The following is a 25,315-nucleotide window of genomic DNA, read 5'->3' as shown; positions in this document are numbered from 1 at the left end:
CCTCAATGCAATATAGCATAAATGCAGTGCTGCGTCCTGTATCCATGGTTCCAGCATCCAGCGTCACGTATCCAATGGGAAGCCAGTATGACGTCGGCGGATGGGAGGGATTGTCCGAGTGACGACGTTACGCCTAAATAGGCGGAGGACGCCGTCCCTCAATACACTAGAAGCCAATGACGCACACCACACGGACGATCCGGTCTACACTACCGGGACCCTAGGCGTGCTATCTTGCCCCTCTGATGAGGCCCGAAGCAAGTATGGGCGAAACGGCTGTAAGGGCAGCAAACCTGGAGCATCCCTAAGCGCATCCATGCTTCTGTCTTCACCTATGCCTGCTACCACATGTCCACAATAACGCAAGTAGCCTGCACTGCTTTTCTCTTGCTCCTCGCATGTTTTTCTGGCTTGGCTCTGTGCTTGTAAGCTTTCATATGTGCTGATGGATAGATATGGTCACGTTTGCTTAATGCATAGAAGTGATTCTGACGGCTGATGCTTTGCAGCAACCTGACGTGTATGGAACAGCAATAAAAGACAACAGTTTTCTCCTAGAGTGCCTGCCAGTCTTTTCTCCTTTTGTGTATCTATGGCTACATCTGTGCCTCATTAATACATGCTGCCGGTTCACATGAGGTGCCGCTGTAGTCAGAGAGGAAGCAGGCTGTTTGGCTGGTGATCCCATCGCTAAACCACTAAGAGCATGTGAGTAACGCAGTGCCTCATTCTCTTCCTACAACTACAGCTGAGGAGCAGTGTCCTCTTCACCCAGGAATGAAACAGCATCTGCCGTTTCTTCATCTGGTACCTCCTCGCCTCCTGCTGTGGCCGTCCTTCCTCCACCACTACTTTCAGCTACTGCTGGCCTCCTGCACCAAGAGCCTGTGTGGCAGGTGACTAAGACCATTGTGTGGAATCACTTCACCTTTCACCTTCTTCCTCTTCTCAACTCTACACTTCAACCAGGCAGAAGAAGCACATGGACACACAAACCAGAGCTCCACATGGATGGCTGCAGGTATGTATGTAGACACTTTCCTTCTTCCTTCATACATAATTCATGTCTGCATGTCATGAGTTTTTCATGTCTCTAGAACTTGCTCTGGCTATGACTAAAGACATTGGGTTTGATTCATTAAGACAAATAGCATGCCTTATCCAAGTTAACCTTATCAGAGATAACACGCCTTGTCAGAGATAACACGTCTTATCAGAGTATCATAGCAAGCGCTACTAACTTATGCCTGCTAACTGGCAACGACGAGGGCTCTACTCGTCCTGCCCTGAGCCCCTGCGGGTTCGTAGCGCTTGCTATGCTACTCTGATAAGGCGTGTTAACTTTGATGAGGTGTGTTATCTCTGATAAGGCACGCTATTTGTCTTAGTGAATCAAGCCCATTGTGTCCAAAACGCGTCAGCTGCCATATCTGTCTTCCTGGATGTGCCAATAAAGTATACTGAATACTTTACCTGCCTAAGTTGTGTTGCGGGCATTTGTACATATTATATTGTATGCCATATTTTGAAGGAAAGTTTTATGATGTCACTGTGGTTTATATTTATGCATTTTAAAGGGGGCCTCTACTCCCATCATGCTTTATTATTTATGGTACTACTTTGTATTGGCAGCTAGTAATGTTTTTTGTTTTGTTTTTTCCCAATAACTTTAACATCTGTAGTCATCTGTATTCATCTCTTTAAAGGGACTCTGTAACAAAAATGTCATTGTGTTTTCTACCATCCTACAGGTTCCTAAACCTATTATAATGTGCTCTGGCTTACTGCAGCACTTTATACTATCACCATCTCTGTAATAAATCAGCTTATCTTTCCCCTGTCAGACTTGTCAGCCTGTGTCTGGAAGGCTGCCAACTCTTCAGTGTGATCTGCTATGCATGCCCCCACAGCAGGCCCCCTCTATGCACACTCCCCTGTGTGTGTGTTATTTACATCAGCCAGCTTTTCTCTGCTCTCTTATCTTTTACAAGCTGGATAAATCCTCTGTTCACATACTGATGAATCACATACTGCAGAATTACAGACAACCGGGCAGAAACAATCAGCTTGTAACTCTTCAGTGAGCTGCAGGGGGAATCACACAAATGATCTCTTGAGATTCAAAAGGAAGGCTGTATACAGCCTGATTGTGTATAGATGTATTTTCTATGTGTGGACATAATGTACATCAACCTACTTCCTGTTTTGGTGGCCATTTTGTTTGTTTACAAAACAAACTTTTTAACCACTTCAGGATTCTGCGTACGCTTAACTACGCCCCTGAATCCTGAAGTGGATTCCATGGAAACGGCCGCTCGTATGAGCGGCCGTTCCATGTCAGTTCACGGAGGGTGTCTCCGTGAACACCCTGCGAGCCGCCGATTGCGGCTCGCAGGGTAAATGTAAACACGCGGGGAAGATCTTCCCCGGTGTTTACATATATACGGCGCTGCTGCGCAGCAGCGCCGTAGAGGAGATCGGCGATCCCCGGCCTCTGATTGGCCGGGGATCGCCGGCATCTGATAGGCTAAAGCCTATCCTATCCGGCGCAGGACGGCTTTCCGTCCTGCGCCACACACAGGGGACGGGAGAGGGAGGGAAGGAGGCAGAGGGAGGACTAGTGCTGCGGAGGGGGGCCTTGAGGAGCCCCCCCCCCCCCGCTAGGCACAGCAGCGCGGCGGCGATCAGACCCCCCCAGCAGGACATCCCCCTAGTGGGGAAAAAAGGGGGGAGGTCTGATCGCCCTGCCTGATTTCTGATCTGTGCTGCGGGCTGAAGAGCCCCCGCAGCACAGATCAGCCAAACCACCCGGAATCCGGAAGTGGTTAAAACTGTTTTTGACTACTTTTAATGCGGCGGGGAGCGGCGAAATTGTGACAGAGGGTAATAGGAGATGTCCCCTAATGCACTGGTATGTTTACTTTTGTGTGATTTTAACAATAATGATTCTCTTTAACCTAGGCACTGCCCATGCTGAATTAAAGTCTAAGTCCAGATAGGGTAGAGGAATTGTCATCTTGAAAGTCCGCAAATCTAAAACGTTCCACCCCCCCCCCAAAAAAAAAAAGATGTTTCATACTGAGGAGTCGGGGGATTTTTGAACTAACTTCTCAGCCCTGGTAAGGTTTAGCCTTGGGTACCTGGAGTCAGATGTTCCATAAACTGAGGAGTCGGAGTTAGATGATTTTTGTACCGACTCCACAGCCCTGGTTATGAATGTGGAAATAAGATCACAGTTCCCCAGAATACAGTTATGAAGTTTGTGTACTAATAACAATAGTCTTTTCTATATGTTTAGAGGACACTAGTGATATCTTACCTTCTGGTATTTTTCATATACTTGCGCACCTATAAAAAGAAAATGTAGTGGAGCACCTTGGACTTCCACAAGCTGATTTTTAGTTTGCTCATATCATGGGATGCAGACAGGGCTAGAGTTCTACATCAGGAGACTTACTATCCTATTGGTTAATCAAGTCAGGTTAGGTTAAAATAGATTTTTTGCATCTGTCTATAGTCAGAAATAAATTTATGCCTGCAAATTAGTCTGTTAGTTGGAGAAATAATTTGAGAAACAGATAGCTTGACTGACAGATGATAAGCTTGACTGACTCTAAGTCCCCGTTACCACTAGCAAAAAAACCTGACCATTTCCACATCGGAGAAACAGACATATTCATGGATCCTGTGTTATTTATAGGATCCATGCACACTTCTCAGTCTGCAAAGGATCCGTTTGAACCATTACAGCAAACAGAACTCGAAATTGGAACCTGCATAATTTTGCCCAGATAGCAGGGTCCTTTGTTCCTGCTGCCACGACATTTTGCGCCACTGCACATGCCAACCGCTGGTATACTGGACAGAGTCCTGGCAGAAGAAGGCTCCCATTGGTTTGCATTGAGATTCCTGCCTAGCAACAGGGAGGATTCTCATTGGATCACTGAATGTTGGACCAACGATAATCCTCTCTGTTGCAAGGAAGTATTCTCATTGATTTTTTTTTGTTCACTCCAAGGGGAGCCTGCTTCTGCTGAGACTCTGATCTATATACCAGTAACTGTCCACTGCAGTGGAGCCAGGCGACAGTGGCAGTAGTGGTGCAGGATGCGAACGGTTGGGGTGACAGCGGAATGGATACACAGTGGCAGCAGTGGTGCAGGACATGAACAGCAGAGGCAACAGCGAAAGGTCTATGAATGAGTAAAAGTATTAGAGGCAGAGGAACAACAGGACAGCCAGGCAATGTGCATTGTTTAAAAGAAAATAAATACTGCATGTCAGCCTCTGTATCTCACTTCAAGAGTACTTTAACTTGCATTCTCTAAAAATTGGCCTGGAGACTATGCTGGAGATAGGATTATGGTAGAAATTAGATTGTGAGCTCTCGTGAGGTCAAACTTTGACACGACTATGTACTCATTAAAGTGCTGGAGAAGATGTCAGTGCTATATAAATACATAACAACAATAATATGGTAGGACATTAGATTATGGTAGGATTCGATTGAGAGCTCCTCTGAGGACCATCATTGATATGACTATGAACTCTGGAAGATGACAGCGCTATATTAATACACAATAACATTTATTGTGGTGGTCATGTGTGTGCGGAAAGTGTAAGCCGAGATATGACAAATGTCATATTTGGTGGGCATGGGAAACCCACCCAGGAGATTAACCGCCCAAGACACTCCACCCAAAGATGTACATTATTCAAAAGTGCCTGCGAGGGGCTCCTCCCTCAGTCCTCCAAATTCCATCTTTATGAGAGCCTGTCTGCTGCTAGCCAGAGAACCATGTGGTTAGCGGCCATCTTGTCTGAACTTTGCTACTGAACTGGAACAAAGGAACTTTACAAGTTTTCCCAGAAGGGACATATTTTCTTCCCTTTTATTTTCATACTGGCTATTAATGTTTCTATAATTGTTGATTTTAACTATTTTCTGTATATATTAATTATTATATTGCATTTTAATAAAACGACGCTAACGTCCTTTTGTGTATTCAGCTACCCTGGTATTCAGCCGCACAAACTGAACCTGGTCTCTGAAGAGTCGCTACTATTGTCACTAGCTAGACAGAATAGAGTGTGTTTAACCGTTTTTATTTGCAGGTCTAGGCTCAGCCAGTCAGTGGGTGCCTCTGTCCCATGATAACAGAGATGGTGGCAGTTATACCCTGAAATAGTGTGTAATTTGTAATTACCGTAACTCACAGGCTCCCTTCTAGTCAGTCTGCTGCCAAAGTTCCAGCGGTTTCTGCGCACCGACTGCGTCCACAGCTTGCATGGTCTGTGTGCTGAAACCGATTGGAAGGCATTTTGCGGTCCAGCCACTAGGGGCCCTGTAACAGTGTATGTTTACTGTTATTTTCCTGACTTTCTTCCTATGTACTGCTCCATTGTGCCAAACCCAATTCCGGGCCTGACCCAGTCATGCTTGACGAAATAAAGTGATTCTGATTCTGAATAGAATTTAACTTGTACAGTACATGTTCTGAGAAAAAAAAACCATGACATTATTGACCACTAGATGGCAGCATGTAACAAAGGTTGGTGCATCTAGCTAAAGTATCTGAAATGAAAATAGATTTAATAAATTATTCACTGATTCCGGTCTGTGTCAAATTTGTTTCTAGGTCTGCTGGACATCTTATGTTCCTGCAAGTTTGGATTTGAACTATAAAAAAAGGATGCAGAGGGGTAGACTGCTACACAATCATTCTGGAAGGACTCTAGCCATATAAACTAATAAATTATCTGCTGCACTCTTTGCCCCACTATCAACTGTATTTTGTGGTGTCTGGATGTTTTGCCTCGCCATCTGTTCTCCCCAATTAAACCTTATCCTCTACAATTCAGAGTTTCCCAACCCAGTCCTCAAGGCCCACCAACAGTGCATGTTTTGCAGAAAACCACACACAATCACAGGTGGGGTAATTAGTGTCTCAGCAGAGCTGATTAACAACCTCTGTGGCTTTCCACAAAACATGCACTGTTGGTGGGCCTAGAGTCTACATGTCCCTCCATGAGACCCCTCCCCCCCAGGAAATTCATCCCCCCAGGACCCCCCCCCCCCCCCCCCCCCCCCAGTGCTGCTGCATAAGTCCATGTGCTCTTGTCCTTGCAGAAGTGCCTCTCGTCAGTGACCGAGTGAATGTTATTACATAATGACAGAGAGCACAGACTATCAGAGCAGTGCACCGGGACAGGTGAGTCGCTATGCTGCCTAAAACTTTGCAGGGGTCCCAGGGAGAACAAGCTGGTGGGAGGCCTGGGGGCAGCAGTGCTCTGGGGCAGTTGCCCTTATGGTAGGGCCAGCCCTGCCATCCTACATACCTGATCTGCTGCTTGGTTTGCTCCAGGGTCCTCTTTAGAAGTTCTTGAATGTTTCTGATCAGATCCACTTCCTGGGAAATAGAACTAACGCAAGTTATCCCAGAATTCATGATGTACATGTCATGTATGTGAAAAAGGTAACAGTAAGGAATTTGCAGGGTATTAACTGGGTTAAAGCAAACCTTAAGCGAAAATACATTTATGAGATGATAAATTGTATGTGTAGTACAGCTAAGAAATAGAACATTAGTAGCAAGGAAAATAGTCTCATATTGTTTTCTGGTACAGGAAGAGTAAAAAATGTAAATTGTTATCTATGCAAAAGAGCTTCTCTGAGCTCTCCGACCCAACTTCAGTCAAATACAGTCCTGTTTTCTGAAGCACTTAAACAGCTTGAGATAAGGATTTACTGCAGGAAAGTTCAAAGGTTCATTATCTCTGCTTTGCTTTATAGCTTAAAAGACAGAGTGTGGTTTTAAAACGGCAACTGTGACAGAATGATGCAATGTTTAAATAATATATATATATATATATATATATATATATATATATATATATATATATATATCTGAAAATAAATAATGAAATATGAGAATCATGAGACTCTTTTCTTTGCTACTAATGTACTATTCATTATCCGTACTACAGTTCATTAAGTTGTACGGCTTGCTTTAAAGTGAACAAAACATCATTTTTAACACCCAGGGCAGCTCTATAGCAAATTAAAAATGCATTCTAAAATGTGGTTTAGGCTAATTTCACACCAGGACGTTGCGTTAGAGGGGGGCGTTAAGGTCGCATAACGTCCCCCTAACGGAACGCCTGGTGGTGCTAGATCTGGACGTCAGAGTGAGCCGCGTTGTGCAGCTCACTCTGGGGTCAGTGATGCCGTGATGCGCACTCTTGTGCGCATGCGGCATCACGTGGTCCCGCCGGCCAATCGCCGCACAGAGCGGCTGCTCCAGGAAGTAAACACTGCACGTCATAACGTGCAGTGCATATTAACCACTTCCGGATTCTCGGAGCGTATATACACGCCCCTGAATCCAGAAGTGTATACCATGGAAACGGCCGCTCGTATGAGCGGCCGTTCCATGTCAGTTCCCGGAGGGTGTCTCCGTGAACACCCTGCGAGCCGATCGGCGGCTCGCAGGGTAAATGTAAACACACGGGGAAGATCTTCCCCGGTGTTTACATGTATACGGCGCTGCTGCGCAGCAGCGCCGTAGAGGAGATCGGTGATCCCCGGCCTCTGATTGGCCGGGGATCACCGGCATCTGATAGGCTAAAGCCTATCCCATCAGGCGCAGGACGGAAATCCGTCCTGCGCCGCTCACAGGGGGAGGGAGAGGGAGGGAAGGGGAAGGAGGCCAGGAAGCGCTGCGGAGAGGGGCTTTGAAGAGCCCCCCCCCCGCAAGCGCAAGCAGCCGGCGGCGATCAGACCCCCCCAGCAGGACATCCCCCTAGTGGGGAAAAAAGGGGGGAAGTCTGATCGGCCTGGCTGCTAGCTGATCGGTGCTGCGGGCTGGAGAGCCCACGCAGCACCGATCAGCAAAACATAGCGTGGTAGGGAAGTGGTTAATTAGCCATGTGCCTGGCCGCTCTCCGCTCCTCCCCAACATTACTGAGCATGTGCAGGCAGTCTAACGCGGCTCAGCCGCGTCCAAAGTACTGCATGCAGTACGTTGTCTTGTGACGCAGCGTTACAATTTAACGCAACGTCCGCACTGTGAACAGCCCCATTGATTTTTCATTACTGTGCGGTGGGCTGCGTTACAGGCTGCTCTAACGTGCGCCTGTAACGTCCCACTGTGAAACCAGCCTTATTGTTTAAAAAAAAAAACCTTTCATTTTTTTATATCTAAGGGTTCAAATAGCCACTTTGTCCATCCATAAAGGACCTGCTGATGCTGAGCAGGAGATGGTGGAAGGCAGATAAGAAATCGCCTCATTAGACTTAACTGACCACAAACAAACCCCCATTGTACTTCAAACAGAAAACATCAGTTACAGTTGAAGATTTCACACCTAGCCTGGATAATGCTAGTGGTAAAATAGCAGGGGGTTGAGCTTCTGAACAATGGCAGCCCTTGCAGCTATTTGAAGTCAGGAGCTGCTTGGATCCCTTTAAGTGTGCAGTCCTGGCACCTTGTGATAAGTACGGTAATCTGTAGTGCATCTATTTAAACCATGTGTGCACAGCAGATATATATACAGGATCTTAATATTATCTTAATATTGATGATTTTGGCATACAGCTCATGAAAACCCAAATTTCCTATCTCAAAAAATTAGCATATTTCATCCGACCAATAAAAAAAAAATTGTTTTTAAAACAAAAAAAGTCAACCTTCAAATAATTATGTTCAGTTATGCACTCTATACTTGGTCGGGAATCCTTTTGAATCTAAAATATATATAAAAATATATATGAAAGTCTAATGTTTATCAGTACATTACAAAAAATAATGAACTTTATCACAATCTGCTAATTTGTTGAGAAGATCCTGTATATATCCCACATTATAGTAATGCTGCTAATTCCTGTACTACAATGCCTGCACTGCAGACTGGAGGTTCACTACATATTTATTGCAGAGATCAGCAGGTAGTGAAAGGGTATCTGCAGGCTAGTATGCATCCTGCTCAATGTCCATATTCCTCCTCTATGTTCCAGCTGGCTGTATTATTCTAGAGTGCCCTCTTAGATCATGGACATCTGTAACATTCAGACATATTTAACTAGAACATACATGTCAAACTCTTGCCAGAAGCAAAATGTGGCCTGCAGAGCCATCAAATTTGCCCCGCAAGTGGTTTTCCCACTTTGCATTACGTTTGGCCTATTCTAGACCACCAGAGAAGCTATATTGGAGGTCAAAACCCTAGTTCATCAGGGAAGCCATATGGGGTAGTGAGGGATGAAGCACTAGATACCAGGGACTTGTAGAGGGGAAGGGGGGGGGGGGGGGGACGTCACTAGACAGCAGGTAGCTATTTAGGGATCGGAGGGGGACCACTAGACACTAGGGCACTCTATGGGGAGGAAAGGGCCACTAGACACCAAGGAACTGAGAAAGTGTATAGGAGAGGGAGGAGGATCACTAGGCACCAGGGGATATACACCACTGGGAACTGTATAGGGTAGGGGGGCCATTAGAGATAGCAGGGAATTTTAAAGGGTGGGAGGAGGCCACTAGACATTTTGGTTGAACTGCGGCTTGGTCCCAGTGTTCAATTTCAGCCCACTTTGTATTTGATTTTGACATCCCGGAACTAAAACGCGGACCAAACTATAAACAAAAAGGCTGCTTTTTTCATCCTTGTAGATCCTATTTAGGTTGCCACTATTTCAGTATGAAAGGACCACTACCAGGAAAAAAATGTAAAATCCATGGATATACAGTATGAATGCTCTGTCCACTGTGTGCATCCTCGTGGATTGCACTCTTGATGACTGTGCAGTGCAACCGTGTCCTAGGTATGCATGCAGCCCACCAAGGTCCTCTATTCGCACACTGGAAAAAAAGTGCTGGGTGGAATGTGGGAGATTGCATAAATGGATTGGAAAGGGTGAAGGCCTAAGTTAAGAATTCAAGCAAACGCTGTGTGCAGTCCAGGAAACACTTGTTCCCACAGAGCCTCTCTGCAGGGTGTTACTCTGTGCCATGCCCCCTCTAGTGGGCCTCACTGGAGAGAAGGCGGTTGGCAGTTTGCACCACTCTCTACCATAAGCATTGCAATGCAATGTACCATTGTCTTGAGGCTTCTGCACATGTAATAGAAGCAATTCTAAGAGGTGTGTGCTGGATAAAATCCTTGAGTACATATTATCCCATCGCATGCTCAGTTGGGCATTGGGTGAGATGAAAGACAGCTTACCCTGCTTCTGCTGAAATCCCGGGCGGTATTAAATACTATTCCTCATCCGATGTCTCAACTCAGGGGGACATGTAATTTGGGGTCTGGCTATTGCGCCTGAATTACAGTGATTTCGGAAGAGATTCCTCTGCGCTGCTATAACCGTAATTAATGTTACGGTTATGGTCGGTGCCTGAGTCAGGTCCTGCGAGGCGTGGATCAGGTGCCGAGATGACCTGATCTGAGAATCCTTACCCATCCCTAGTGCATGTGTCAGGGAGGAGGGAAAAGAGATGTGACAGCATAAGGCAATCGGTGATGAGCTTCATTCAGATCTCGTCCTCTAATTAGCGCACCTGAGCGGGTGTGTGGGCAAGGGGGTGTTAAACTTACCCAGCAGCCTTCCTCCTTAACCCGTCCAACGCTGCGTTCCAAGCCGTGCCACGTGACTACAAACACTTGAAGGAGGAAGCGTAGTAGTAACATGACACGGCTTGGAACGCGTCGTGGGATGAATTCTAAAAGAAAGCTGCTGGGTACGTTTAACCACTTGCCGACCGCACACTCATACCGTGCGGCGGCAAAGTGGTAGCTGGAGGACGCCAGATGCCTCCCTAATTAATCAGGAAAGGCCGTTTGCGTGAGCGGCCGTTTCCTGTCAGATCACAGAGCGGGGCTCCGTGAATAGCCTGCGAGCCGCTGATTGCGGCTCGCAGACTAAATGTAAACGTAGGAGACATATGTCTCCTTTGTGTACATTCTACGGCGCTGCTGTAAGGCAGATCAGCGATCCCCGGCCAATCAGCGGCCGGGGATCGCCGCCATGTGACAGGGGACGTCCTGTCACGGCTGCACAGGTCGGATAGCGTCCTGTGCAGCCCGGATCACCGGGGATGACAGGTAGGAGAGGGAGGGGGTGAATTTCGCTGTGGAGGGGGGCTTTGAGGTGCCCCCCCCGGCAAACCTCAGGCAGGCAGGAGCGATCAGACCCCCCCTGCACATCATCCCCATAGGGGGAAGAAAAGGGGGGGCGATCTGGTCGCTCTGCCTGCACCCTGATCTGTGCTGGGGGCTGCAGAGCCCACCCAGCACAGATCACTAAAAACAGCGCTGGTCCTTAACCACCCTGGCGTTCTGATTAAATCGCCAGGGTGGCTGCGGGAGGGTTTTTTTTAAATAAAAAAAAAACTATTTCATGCAGCCAACTGAAAGTTGGCTGCATGAAAGCCCACTAGAGGGCGCTCCGGAGGCGATCTTCCGATCGCCTCCGGCGCCCAGAATAAACAAGGAAGGCCGCAATGAGCGGCCTTCCTTGTTTTGCTTATATCGTCGCCATAGCGACGAGCGGAGTGACGTCATCGACGTCAGCCGACGTCGTGACGTCAGCCGCCTCCGATCCAGCCCTTAGCGCTGGCCGGAACTTTTTGTTCCGGCTGCGCAGGGCTCAGGCGGCTAGGGGGGCCCTCTTTCGCCGCTGCTCGCGGCGAATCGCCGCAGAGCGGCGGCGATCAGGCAGCACACGCGGCTGGCAAAGTGCCGGCTGCGTGTGCTGCTTTTTATTTCATCAAAATCGGCCCAGCAGGGCCTGAGCGGCAGCCGCTGGCGGTGTTGGACGAGCTGAGCTCGTCCAGACCGCTCAGCTGGTTAAGGGGGGGTAAAGGGTGGGTCATCAAGTGGTTAAACTCCCCAACACCCATACATACATACACACACCACGCACGCACGCACACACACACACACACTAATTAGAGGATGAAATCATTCAGCTATCATCCGAATCTTATCCAGAGCTCATCCCTGAAGACAATTAGCCAAAGGGGGAAATAATTAATCACAACATAATTTGTTCCTCCACTTCCTAAAGCAAGCCCCTCCCCTGAGCTATACCTTCAGCAGCTCCAGCTCCGCCCCATCTCGCACCAGCTCCCCGCCCTCGCGGCGCTCCCGGCACTGCAGGTTGTCGCTGGAGATGGTGAATGGGATGTGCGTAGCGTCCAGCGCCCTCTGCAAGCGGTTCTTGCACTGAAGCAGCAGCTCGGTCTCCGCCGTGACGTCACGGATCTCCCTCTGCAGCTCGGAGCGCCAGTAGTGGACGTCCAGCAGCCGCTCGCCCAGCTTCTTGGTGGAGTCCGCCTGGCTGCGCTGCGCCCGGGCCTCGCACTCGGCCGCCAGCTGCTTGGCCTCATGGCGGCTCCTCTCCGAGCGGTCGCGGTCCCCGTGCGCCTGGTAGAAGGACGTGTAACCGGCCTGCTGCCACTCCTCCAGCAGATACTTGGCGGTACGGAAACCGGCGGTGGCCAAGCCGGACGAGGAGCTCTCCCCGGTGTTGTAGGGCGCCTCCACCGTGCGATGAGGGAGGCTCTCGGCGGGAATGCTCTGCGGGGCCGGAGGCCGGGAGATCAGCACCTGAGCGGACATAGCGGCAGATCACAGCAGGGAGAAAGTAAACTACAGGGAGAAGAAGCGTCCCGTTGCCTAGAGACCGCAATCGGCGTCTTGTTGCTAGGCGATAGGGCGGCCAATAAAAAGTCGCTGTTTCAGTTTGCTGCGAGACGGGGATATTATAGGACAGAACTATGAGCGGGCTCTCGCTGCTAAGCGACCGGCGACCAATCAGAGGGCGCTGCGTAATTGATACATTCATTCAATACTGCTCTGACTCACCCAAGCTGATTAATATTGAAATGGAACTCATCAAACGCTGCTGCAGATGAGAGAACGACCGAAAGCAAACCTAAACTGAACATAAACTTAGGATATCATTAATTGTATATGTGACGTATTAATGATAAAGCAAGACATTTTGAATCAGGAAGATACCATGCTGATTCACAACTTCTTGATTTTACTCATGGTTAAAGATGGTCAGGGGCGCCTCTAGCCATTATGTCACTCCAGGCGAGAAAACCTGTGGCGCCCCCCCCCCTCATGAAAATAATCGTAATGCAGCAATGTTTTACCATAAAATAATCGTAATGCAGCATTGTTTCACCTTAAAATAATCGTAATACAGCAAATAATCATAATACAGCATTGTTTTACCATAAAATAATCGTAATACAGCAATCTTTCACCATAAAATAATCGTAATGCAGCAAATAATCGTAATGTAGCATTGTTTTACCATAAAATAATCAAAATACAGCAATCTTTTACCAGAAAATAATCGTAATGCAGCAAATAATCGTAATGCAGTATTGTTTTACCATAAAATAATCATAATACAGCAATCTTTCACCAGAAAAGAATCGTAATGCAGCAAATAATCGTAATGCAGCAATCTTTCACCCCAAAAAATAATCGTAATACAGCAATCTTTCACCAGAAAAGAATCGTAATGCAGCAATCTATCACCAGAAAATAATCATAGTGCATCAATCTAGCACCATAAAATAATCGTAATGCGCCAATGTTTCACCAGAAAATAATCGTAATGCGCCAATGTTTCTCCAGAAAATTATCATAATGTGGCAATGTTTCACCAGAAAATAATCGTAATGCGCCAATGTTTCAATAGAAAATAATCGTAATGCGCCAATGTTTCTCCAGAAAATAATTGTAATACGCCAATGTTTCACAAACAATTGGACACCCAAGTTCTCAAAAATCCATAACAATTTATTCCTCGTATCAAAACACACAGTACCCACATAACCCACCCACTCTACCTTTAAAAAAGCCTGTCTAGATCGTGGAGTGCTCCTCACATTCACACGCCACTCACACATGAAGCACAGTCTCTGGCTCTGGCCTGATCTTGCTGATCAAATAAGCATAAATAGTGGAAACTCCCTATATTGTGCAATGATAGTCAGATGGAATCCATAAATCCAGAAATTATCCAGCAATTTCCCCTTGGGCTGTTGAGATTAGTAACTGCTGCAATCATTGTATCATATACATTTTTCGATTACTCAGTCCAATCAATAGTTGTTATACATTTGGGACACAATGCCCTCATTCAATGTAATGTCACCAATTTAAGCTTAGGCCTGCTGGAAATGATCCCCCTCTTGTACTCATCAGACACAATGCATTTAGGATTGTCCTTTAGATTTTCCTTCACGCTGCACAGCAGCACTCACCACTTCTTCTATCCCCTTGCAGTATCGTCACGTTCTGGCCTGGGACTTGTGGCTGCGGCGTCCCGCAGTTCACTCTGCCCTCACTCCATGACTCCCGGGGTTCAGACGGGGTGCTGACAAGGTGGCCGGCCAGACTCTGCACTCCACTGGTGCGGCGAGCAACGCCAGGCTACACGCTCGCGCTCTGTCGGCTTGGTGACCACGCCTGCATACGCGTTACGCCCACTTAGTCACGTGGGCTTCGTCAGTGCAAAGTGCTGTTAGTCTCCTAACTCCTATAATCGTAATACAGCAATCTTTCACCAGAAAATAATCGTAATGCAGCAAATAATCATAATGCAGCAATCTTTCACCCAAAAAAATAATCGTAATACAGCAATCTTTCACCAGAAAATAATCGTAATGCAGCAATCTATCACCAGAAAATAATCCTAATGCATCAATCTAGCACCAGAAAATAATCAAAATGCGCCAATGTTTCACCAGAAAATAATCGTTATGCGCCAATGTTTCTCCAGAAAATTATCGTAATGTGGCAATGTTTCACCAGAAAATAATCGTAATGCGCCAATGTTTCAATAGAAAATAATCGCAATGCGCCAATGTTTCTCCAGAAAATAATCATAATGCGCCAATGTTTCACCAGAAAATAATTGTAATACGCCAATGTTTCACCAGAAAATAATCGTAATGCGCCAATGTTTCTCCAGAAAATAATTGTAATGCGCCAATGCTTCTCCAGAAAATAATTGTAATGTGACAATGTTTCACGAGAAAATAATCGTAATGCGCCAATGTTTCTCCAGAAAATAATCGTAATGTGGCAATTTTTCACCAGAAAATAATCGTAATGTGCGCAGCGTTTCACAGGCACCCCTGGGTACAGGAAAGGGAGAGTGGGAAAGAAAATAAGTAGATAGGAGGGAGAGATGTTGGAAAATGGAGATGTTAATGAGTGAGAGACAGACCTGTCTCACCACAGGTGGTCCTGTTTGAAAGGGGCATGTTGAAGCACTTGGGGAATACAAGGGGAGGGAGGGAGAGAGGGGGAGGGAGATGGAGTGTATGAGAACAGAGTCCAGCAGAGAAATTACACAGAGCAGCCTGACACACAAATTTTACAGCAGCCATTACCTTTTTCAGTGTGTCTGTGTCTCTGCTCCTGTCATCAGGGGGAGAGGGGGGCTGCCCCACACAGCTCTGTCCGTCCTGTCAGATAACACTGCTGTGCTGGTGCTTCTGACCTTCTTGTCTCTCTGGCTGAAGCTGGCTCTCTCCTGCTCTGCTGTCCACCAGGGGGGATGCAGGGGGGCACAGACTGGCCATCTTCTAAAGTAAGGGGCCACAGGTCAGCAGCCTGGCATCTACGGTAACTCCAGGCATGACTGACGATGGGCGGGGTTAGGGGAATGGCTACACGCAGTAAACACTGCGTCTGTGGCTGGTTAGAGGAGGAGAGGCGTGGAGCTGAGCCTTCCTCCCTGTCCATTGGTCGGCCAGCTCCAGGAGGCGAAGGGGAGAGACGTGAGTGCGGTAGCACGCTGCACTCACGTGTATCATCACGCGGATGCTGGCTGCCGCTGCTGACAGGAGGACGGGGACAGAAATAAAATGTAGTAGCTGCAGGCGGCCGCAGCTGCGCCTTGTGATTAGACTCCGCCCCAAGCGACTGCCTATATTGCCTATGGCAACAGGCGCCCCTGAAGATGGTACTCTACTGCTACTATTATTAATGATAAATAAATTAAGGAATGAAAATGTGAGAATCCAGGAAAGCTGTAAGTCTAAGGCCTTGTTCACATTGTGTTCCTTTTGCGTGTCTGTCCGCGTTGGGCTGTTTTTGACACATACCTGTATTTTTTTTCCGATTCCTGGCGCTTGGGTGGGCGATTCGTTTTTGTGCTTAGCAGTTTTCTAAGCATTTTTTCTGAGCAGTTTTGTAATTCAATCCCTGACGAAGTCAGGAAGTGAACTCTTTGACCCGGAAAATAAAAAATACAATGTATTTATTCTTAAAAACGCAATCGCTACACAAACCGATTTTGTGAGCATTTTGCATTTCTCCTATATTTTCCACTAAGGCGGAATCGTCTCAAAAGTGGTACATGCAGTTCTACTAAACGGACAGCGCACGACCGGCACTGATATGAACCTTTTCATAGATATTTATTGTCCACTGTGTAAAAAAAAAAAACCGAAAGCGCCTGCAGTGTGAACAAGCCCTAAGAGCTGCATTTCTAAGGCAGGGAGCATACATGGAATCATGAGCATTTTTGACGCATAAAGTGTAGAGAAACCGAGAGCCCAATATAGTGTAGTATGTAAATGAAGTAAAGGTTATCGTGAGAAAATTATACTCACAAATGTGGGTTACCACAGAGGCAACCACTGTATAGGCAGGTGAGGAGATTAAACCTGTCCTCACTCAGGGATAAGAAGTCGCTCTCTGTAGATGAGAAAGGGGGTAGATCACCCCTCCACCAGGGGTGGACACGGTATCACAGTAGGAGAACAGAGGCGCCAGCAGGATAAAAGTGGATAAAAACTTTAAAATTTGCTGGGAGGAAGCGGTGGACTTACCTCCATAAAGCAGACACGAAAGACTGTCTGAATAGTAGGATGGGTACAAAGTAAAATGGGTAAAAATTTGGGAACGGCACTTGATTTTCTAGGATGTGAAGCAGTTTTGTAGAAGGTACCATTGGAATTATGCTAGTTAGAGCCAAAGTGGCCTATGGCCTCTTGCACACTACTTTTGATTCCGATTTTTTTTTTTTTAACGATCTGATTTTTTATTCCAATTAAAAAACGTAGCAGCATGCAGTATTTTTTTTAATTGGAATAAAAAATCAGATCATATAAAAAAATCGGAATTACATGTAGTGTGCAAGAAGCCTTAGACTGTATGACTTTGGTGGCGTGGTCACCTGGCTTTAACGTCAAGGACCATCATAGGCATTAAACATGTTCGTACTGCACTCACTGTATTATGCACAGCCCTAGTGTGTGTAGCCTGTGAGGCATCCTGTCAACATCCTTTACATTTTTTCCCCTCCAGCCGGCGCATGCCCACTGATCTTCTTATAGGGGGTATGCATGCATCATACTTCAGCTCAATCCATCTTCAACCCATATCTGATCTCACGGCAGTTATCTGTCCTACTATATGCATGCTCTCGTTAGGGATGATCAATGAGATGCAAATATTTCTGAGTTCATGCAGGGTTATGCTAATTTTAAGCAAATATATGCAGCTTGAAAATGGACCAATCAAGTCCCACCCAAGTTGAAACGGATTGGTCCATTTTCAAGCTGCATATATTTGCATACAAATTTACATAAATCTGCATGAATTTGGAAATATTTGCATCTCATTGATCATCGCTAGCTGTTGTCAGCTGGTGTGTGCACTTCTCTCCCTTTTTTCCTTAACCTAACACCGTATTTATGACAATGCTAACCAAACTGGCAATTATTAGATTATGGCCTACCATCTTACTAACCCATTCCTCCAAAGAGTTTCCATTTTGTAGGGCTCACACAGGACTCCTAACACTATTGTGCTCCTCTCTTTACAGCTATTCCTATTAGATGGTACCGTTGTTATTTTGCCTCTTCATTATAGAGCTTATATCATTTTCACCCAGTGCTTTCTTCTTTATAGCGCTCCCTGAGGCAAAAATGCAGAAGTCTATAATTACCTGGCTACTGCTGTACTTTCCATTGCCAACCTCTGGCATCTGCTTTGTACTCTCCACTTGGGATGAGTGGGAATTGTCAAAATCAGTCTTTTGAAGTTTTTATGGGGGACCACTATATTTTTACAAAAAAAATCACCTCAAAGATAATTGCAAAGCTCCCATACATGCTACCATCAACAAATTTGCTACATAGGTCAGGGCCAATCGTGGGAAAACACCGCTATACCTATTTCATCTGAGGGGCAACCGAGAGACAATCTTGCTATTTAAGAGGCTTTCAGATTCCACCGTAAGTCATTCCCCTGGGGTCTACCACTACATGCATGGTGGTACATACACCTACTTCCTCTTAGGAAGCGGATGGGGTGAAGAGGCTTTTGTTCAAAAAATTTGAACATGGGTGCTCTGTGGAGGGTTGTGGGGCTGCTGGTTTAAAATACTCTTCTCCTGCCAATTTACTATTAGGCCTTGTTCACATTTCGTTCCAATCGCGTTAGCGTTCAGGTTGGTCGTTTTCTGGCGATTCTTGGCGCTTGGGTGAGCGGTGTGTTTTTGTTAAAAGCGCTTTTCCAGAGCGATTTTTTAATTCACTCCCTGACGCAAGCCAGAAGTGACCCGAAAAAGAATAGATACAATGTATTTATTCTTAAAAACGTGAACGCAATCACTGCACAAAGGGGTTTTGTGAGCGTTTTGCATTTTTCCAGTTAAGTTTTTGCTAATTTATATTGAATTCAACGTTTACTTTACTAAGACGGTAAAGGTCCTCTCGACTAAATGTATGCTTCTTTCCTGTGCTACAATAAATTACACAACAATAACTGGGCTGCAGAAGATTAATTCTTCATAACATATCTTTTAATAAAATATCTATAAATCATAGTTTCTAACTAATAAACATGATGAACAAGTCGTACAATGGGGAGGGGACAATGTCCACAAAGATTTTCCCAGTTATATAACTACGAGTATGTCCTCCTAATTCCCATTGTCATGTAAACATACACAGCCCCACACCTAATCCTTACATGTTTCACTTCCTACAATGATTCACTACATTACAATAACATTTGTAAAGTGCTTTTTTCCAGTAGAACTCAAAGCACATAGATATGTTTTAGATCAGTACAGGGTTGTTGACTGGACTGTGTTACAGAGGAAATAGTCAGATGTTCATGAATACCAGACTAAACAGCGGCTTTTTATTTTGGACTTAAATGCTTCCAGGGATGGAGATGTCCTGATTGGGTGTGGCAGGGAGTTCCAAAGTGTAGGGGCAGCATGACAGAAGGCTCTGTCTCCAAAGGTTTTGAGGTGGACTTAGCCAATAACACTTCATGCCTCATTTTCCACAAGCACATCTTCCATTTGTCTCGTATCGTTAGCCAGACCAATCCGTGTGTGTAGAGTATTGAGAGGTAACTGCGTGGGTCCCAGTGCTCTGCCAATGTGTGAGTTGATGTGGCATTTGGGGGTGGGGTGGAATGTTTGCTGATTGCCATTTCTAACAGTCAATGTGACTAGGCATTTAACTTTCGTATTTCTGGCAAAACGGGCTTGCATCAATCCTACAATGATATTCTCATTAGAACATCTCAAGCTTTTATCTTGAGACATTATGCTTTTCAGTTATTACATTTTATGCATGAAAAGGTTCCTGATGAGGATAATGAAGAGTTATGGGAGGCACAGCCTAATCACGTAGCCAATAACATTTCATGCTTCATTTTTCTACAAGCGCATCTTCCATTTGTCTCATATCATTTGCCAGAGCTGACACTACATCACGACAGACATCAATAATCCCGCTAATTGCAGAGTGCAGATGTAACTGAAACCTGACCTCCGAGCACCAGAGATGGAGCGGATGGAAGTGGCCATCAGAATAAGAACATCTCTGAATAGTTATTTCTTGTTTCAAAATCTTTATCTTCTCTTCCTGCTGAGCTTTATTTGAATGTTAGATTTTCTACCAGGGTGTGGCTTTACATTTTTTTCATTGCGGTGGAGATGTAAAGCCCCCTGTTGCATCCCACCGCAATGCAAAACATTTCAAACATATTACCCTACGGGAGAGTGCGCCGACAGAGTCATATGCATAGTGCTGCCCCTTGCTCAGTGATGTACTCTTTGCTGGTCAAGAAGTACATCACTTGGACCCATCGGTCCGCCCATGCATGCCTTGACACACCGCACTCTGTCGTTTACACTTTGCGTATCGCCTAAGGGCTACCATTACTACAAGCACCATGCGGAAAGTGCAGTGCTTGCGGGCTGTTGCCTTTGTGTCAGAACGGACACTTCGCCCCACAAGGGACCACAGTATAGGGTCCTTTTACACTGTTGTTCTCAGTTATAACTGAAAGGACAACTGATTTGCAAAGATATGTCAGTGCTTTCCTATGGCACAATTCCTACTATACACGTTTTAACTGAAAGCTTTTTCACAATGCACTGCTATGGAGAAAAAAAGATCAATGCATACCAACTCATTAAATGTAAATGGGCCTGATTCATCAAGCTGCGCTGCTAAAGCAGTGCAGCTTAAAGGATACCCGAAGTGACATGTGACATGATGAGACAGACATGTGTATGTACAGTGCCTAGCACACAAATAACTATGCTGTGTTCCTTTTTTACTTTCTCTGCCTGAAAGAGTTAAATACCAGGTATGTAAGTGGCTGACTCAGTCCTGACTCAGACAGGAAGTGACTACAATGTGACCCTCACTGATGAGAAATTCCCCTTTTTACCCCTTTCTTGCTCTCAGAAGCCATTTTCTGCTAGGAAAGTGTTTTATAGTTGGAATTTCTTATCAGTGAGGGTCACACTGTAATCACTTCCTGTCTGAGTCAGGAATGAGTCAGCCACTTACATACCTGATATTTAACTCTTTCAGGCAGATAAAGAAAAAAAGGAATACAGCATAGTTATTTGTGTGCTAGGCACTGTACATACTCATCATGTCTGAGTCTATCTCATCATGTCAATTAATATGCAGTAGTGCGCGCTATGCACGCCTTACATAGCAGCGCTCGTTGCCATGTAAAGAGCGTGCCTTTCTTAGTTACATGCATTGCTAAGGAAGCAACTTGCATAATTTTCAATGCGAGCGGTTCTATGAAGTGAAATGTGCTACCGCCATATTTCACTAATAGCCGCTACTATGGCAATTAACATGTTAAGGTAAGGTGTGCATAGCGCGCACTATTGCACATTAAGATGCACTGCTTGATGATTCAGGATCAAGAGCCCGAAGTGTGAAAGCTTCCATAGATTTTCATTGCATTTGTTGCCCCTTGCAGCAAAATAGGGTAACATAACGCAGGTTTAGCCTGCTAGTGTAAAAGGGGCCTTAAAGAGACACTGAAGCGGAAAAAAAAATGATGATATTATGATTTGTATGTGTAGCACAGCTAAGAAATAAAACATTAAGATCAGATACATCAGTGTAATTGTTTCCAGTACAGGAAGAGTTGAGAAACTCCAGTTGTTATCTCTATGCAAACAAGCCATTAAGCTCTCCGACTTTATGCTGGGAATACACGTTTCGTTTTTGCCTTCGTTTTAGCCTTCGATTCGTTCAGTAAACGAATCGAGTGTTGAAAACGTATGTGAAAATAGTCATAATCTCATTATAGTTTCGATTAATAGACCCCAAAAACGAACGACTAGTGATCGAACATGTTTGATATTATCTCTCTTTATCCATCTAATCGAGCCATTGGTAGGCTTGATGGCTGTTCAGATCGATTATATGTTCGTTTATGTTAGTCCGTCCCTGTAAAAAGGGATTTTCGTTTCGTTTCTTTGCAGCCTTCGATTATTGGAAAAACGAAACCATCAGAATCGGAAAAAAAAAACGAAACCGTGGGTGGTGATATTAACCGTACGTTCGATTATTTTGGGAATGAAAAGGACAAAAGGCACAATCGAAACGAAGGCTAAAACGAAGGCAAAAACGAAACGTGTATTCCCAGCATTAGTCTTGGAGAGGGCTGTTATCTGACCTTTATTATCTCAACTGTTCCTGGACTATTTATTTTTCCTCTGCTAGAGGAGAGGTCATTACTTCACAGACTGCTCTGAAAGAATCATTTTGAATGCTGAGTGTTGTGTAATCTGCACATATTATAGAATGATGCAATGTTAGAAAAAACACTATATACCTGAAAATAAAAGTATGAGAATATTTTCTTTGCTGCTAATCTTCTAGTAATTATTCATAGTACACAACCAATTCACTAATTTATATAATTTTTTTCGCTTCAGTGTCTCTTTAAAGAGAGAGATGAGTCAAGTGGCCGTTTTTCTTACTTACCTGGGGCTTCCTCCAGCCCCATAAGCATGGATGTGTCCCTCGCCGTGCTCCTGCAGTACTTCAGCCGCAATCAACTCCCAATAATCGGCTCAGTCTGGCTCAGTCTGACTGAGTGACGTCAGCCAGGGTCTTCTGCGCTTGCACAGAAGGTCCGCGCATGTGCAAAAGCCCCCTCGCTGACGTCACTGAGCCATATACCGGAGAAGATTGCGGCTTAAAGGAGGCACTCAGGAGAACGGCGAGGGACAAATCCATGCTTATCGGGCTGGAGGAAGCCCTGTGTAAGTAAAAAAACAGCCACTTGACTCATCTCTGAGTCTCTTTAAAGGGAACCTGAAGCAAGAGTGATATGGCGGCTGATATATTTAATTTTAAACAATACCAGTTGTCTGGCAGTCCTGCTCATCCTCTTCCTCTAATACTTTTAGCCATAGACCCTGAACAAGCATCAGCAGATCAAATGTATCTGACAAAAATTTGACAAGATTGCTGCATGCTTGTTTAGTGTTGGTAGTAGGTGGACATGGTAGTGTTAGGAGTAGGTGGGGAGGATAGTGTTTGGAGTAGTGGACATGGTAGTGTTAGGAGTAGTGGACATGGTAGTGTTAGGAGTAGTGGACAGGGTAGTGTTAGGAGTAGGTGGGCAGGGTAGTGTTAGGAGTAGATGGACAGGGTAGGGATAGGAGTAGGTGGGCAGGGTAGTGGTAGGAGTAGGTGGAGAGGGTAGAGTTAGGAGTAGGTGGAGAGGGTAGTGTTAGGGGTAAGTGGAGAGGGTAGTGTTAGGAGTAGGTGAGCAGGATAGTGTTAGGAGTAGGTGAGCAGGATAGTGTTAGGAGTAGGTGAGCAGGATAGTGTTAGGAGTAGGTGAGCAGGATAGTGTTAGGAGTAGGTGAGCAGGATAGTGTTAGGAGTAGGTGGGGAGGGTGGTGTTTGGAGTAAGTGGAAAGGGTAGTGTTTGGAGTAAGTGGAGAGGGTAGTGTTAGGAGTAGGTGGGCAGGGTAGTGTTAGGAGTAGGTGGAGAGGGTAGAGTTAGGAGTAGGTGGAGAGGGTAGTGTTAGGGGTAAGTGGAGAGGGTAGTGTTAGGAGTAGGTGAGCAGGATAGTGTTAGGAGTAGGTGGGGAGGGTGATGTTTGGAGTAAGTGGAGAGGGTAGTGTTAGGAGTAGGTGGGGAGGGTAGTGTTAGGTGTAAGTGGAGAGGGTAGTGTTAGGTGTAAGTGGAGAGGGTAGTGTTAGGAGTAGGTGGGGAGGGTAGTGTTAAGAGTAAGTGGAAAGGGTAGCGCTAGGAGTAGGTGAGCAGGATAGTGTTAGGAGTAGGTGGGGAGGGTGGTGTTTGGAGTAAGCGGAGAAGGTAGTGTTAGGAGTAGGTGGGGAGGGTAGTGTTAGGAGTAGGTGGGGAGGGTAGTGTTAGGAGTAGATGAGCAGGATAGTGTTAGGAGTAGGTGGGGAGGGTGGTGTTAGGAGTAGGTGAGCAGGATAGTGTTAGGAGTAGGTGGGGAGGGTGGTGTTTGGAGTAGGTGGAGCGGGTAGTGTTAGGAGTAAGTGGAGAGGGTAGTGTTAGGAGTAGGTGGGGAGGGTAGTGTTAGGAGTAGGTGGGGAGGGTAGTGTTAGGAGTAGGTGGGGAGGATAGTGTTAGGAGTAGGTGGAGAGGGTAGTGTTAGGAGTAAGTGGAGAGGGTAGTGTTAGGAGTAGGTGAACAGAATAGTGTTAGGAGTAGGTGGAGAGAATAGTGTTAGCAGTAGGTGGGGAAGGTTAGAGTGAGAATTAGCTTACTTTAGGTAAAAGTAGAATATCCATAAAATTACCAATATTTTACTATCAGTAATACCAGGCACCCAAAATTATCAGATTGTCTACAGGCTTCTCTATGGATTCTCTGTTATGAGACTTTATGTAGAATAAACTGATCATCTCTAGGCCTAAAGCCAGTGGCTTAGTTAAGGAGCTATGGGCCCCAGTTGCAAGTTTTACATTGGGGCCCCCTCCCCAAGCACTCTATGTATAACAATAGATATGGTGCACCATAACCTGCCAAGGACAACCATAGTGTCAGAGGTGGAAGAAGGGGATGGGGAACAGTTTGTTAATGATTACCACTATTCAAATCATCTATAGAAGTGATTATTACAAGCACAGGACCAATAAAGAGCTAATACTGAGGTTAAAGAGAAACTCCGACCAAGAATTGAACTTTATCCCAATCAGTAGCTGATACCCCCTTTTACATGAGAAATCTATTCCTTTTCACAAACAAACCATCAGGGGGCGCTGTATGGCTGATATTGTGGTGAAACCCCTCCCACAAAGAAATTCTAAATACGTACGCTTGGCAGTTTCCTGTCTGTGAACCCTGTTGCATTGTGGGAAATAGCTGTTTACAGCTGATTCCAACTGCCAAAACAGCGAGCAGCAGCTACATCACTTGCCAGCAGTAAAAATGTCACCATGTGATAAATGTCAGAATAAAAATCAGGGATTTAAAATATTTTACAATGGGCAAACACTGACTAAATCATTTATACATAATTATTGTAAAAATGAAGCACTTTTCTTATTACATTATTTTCACTGGAGTTCCTCTTTAAGGGAGGGCCCTTTGGGCATCCCCTATTGCTATGCCCCTGCCTAAAGCTGAATATTTAAGGAAATGTACAGTGTAGGTAATATACATACATATATGTATTTTCATGCATACGCATGCTACCCTATAAAAGAATGACTTGCAGTCAGGATAACCAATGACTCTCAGTTACCTCCAGATGGAGCTATGGTCTTGTGCTTCAGTCCAGAGTCCATTTAAACAGCAAGGTTTACGTAATGTCACTGGTTCAGGCGTGATTCCCAGCTTATTGTGAGGATTTGCTTTGATCATTTTGTCCTTTCTTCATAGTACAATGGACACCGCATGTCCCGTCCTTTCAGCCGCACCGCTTAAACCCTTGATGCTCTGTATCATTTGACGATTCTGGATAATCTCTTTTTATGCTTTTCACTTTAGATTTCACCGCATA

General features: G+C 45.5%; 1 protein-coding gene and 1 long non-coding RNA gene across 2 annotated transcripts in view; one reads left to right on the top strand and one right to left on the bottom strand.

The window, feature by feature from the left end:
- LOC137524380 (uncharacterized) overlaps positions 1-5,775 on the top strand; it is a 111,959-nt gene extending 106,184 nt beyond the window's left edge. The window contains exons 3-4 of the long non-coding RNA XR_011022664.1: positions 749-1,021; positions 5,640-5,775. This is a non-coding gene — a long non-coding RNA (uncharacterized lncRNA). The remainder of the gene's footprint in view (positions 1-748; positions 1,022-5,639) is intronic.
- The window catches only part of TEKT4 (tektin 4), a 150,835-nt gene extending 138,111 nt beyond the window's left edge, over positions 1-12,724 (bottom strand). Inside the window, exons 1-2 of the mRNA XM_068244155.1 lie at positions 12,088-12,724; positions 6,340-6,410 (exon numbers count right to left, since the gene is read on the bottom strand). Coding sequence (XP_068100256.1) covers positions 6,340-6,410; positions 12,088-12,618 — 602 coding nt within the window. The 5' untranslated portion in view covers positions 12,619-12,724. The remainder of the gene's footprint in view (positions 1-6,339; positions 6,411-12,087) is intronic.
- Positions 12,725-25,315: the final 12,591 nt, after the last annotated feature.

Source organism: Hyperolius riggenbachi, chromosome 7 (genome assembly GCF_040937935.1).
Source record: "Hyperolius riggenbachi isolate aHypRig1 chromosome 7, aHypRig1.pri, whole genome shotgun sequence".
Classification (NCBI taxonomy): domain Eukaryota; kingdom Metazoa; phylum Chordata; class Amphibia; order Anura; family Hyperoliidae; genus Hyperolius; species Hyperolius riggenbachi.
Note: the sequence above shows the minus strand (reverse complement) of the source record. Positions and strands in the feature narration are given on the sequence as shown.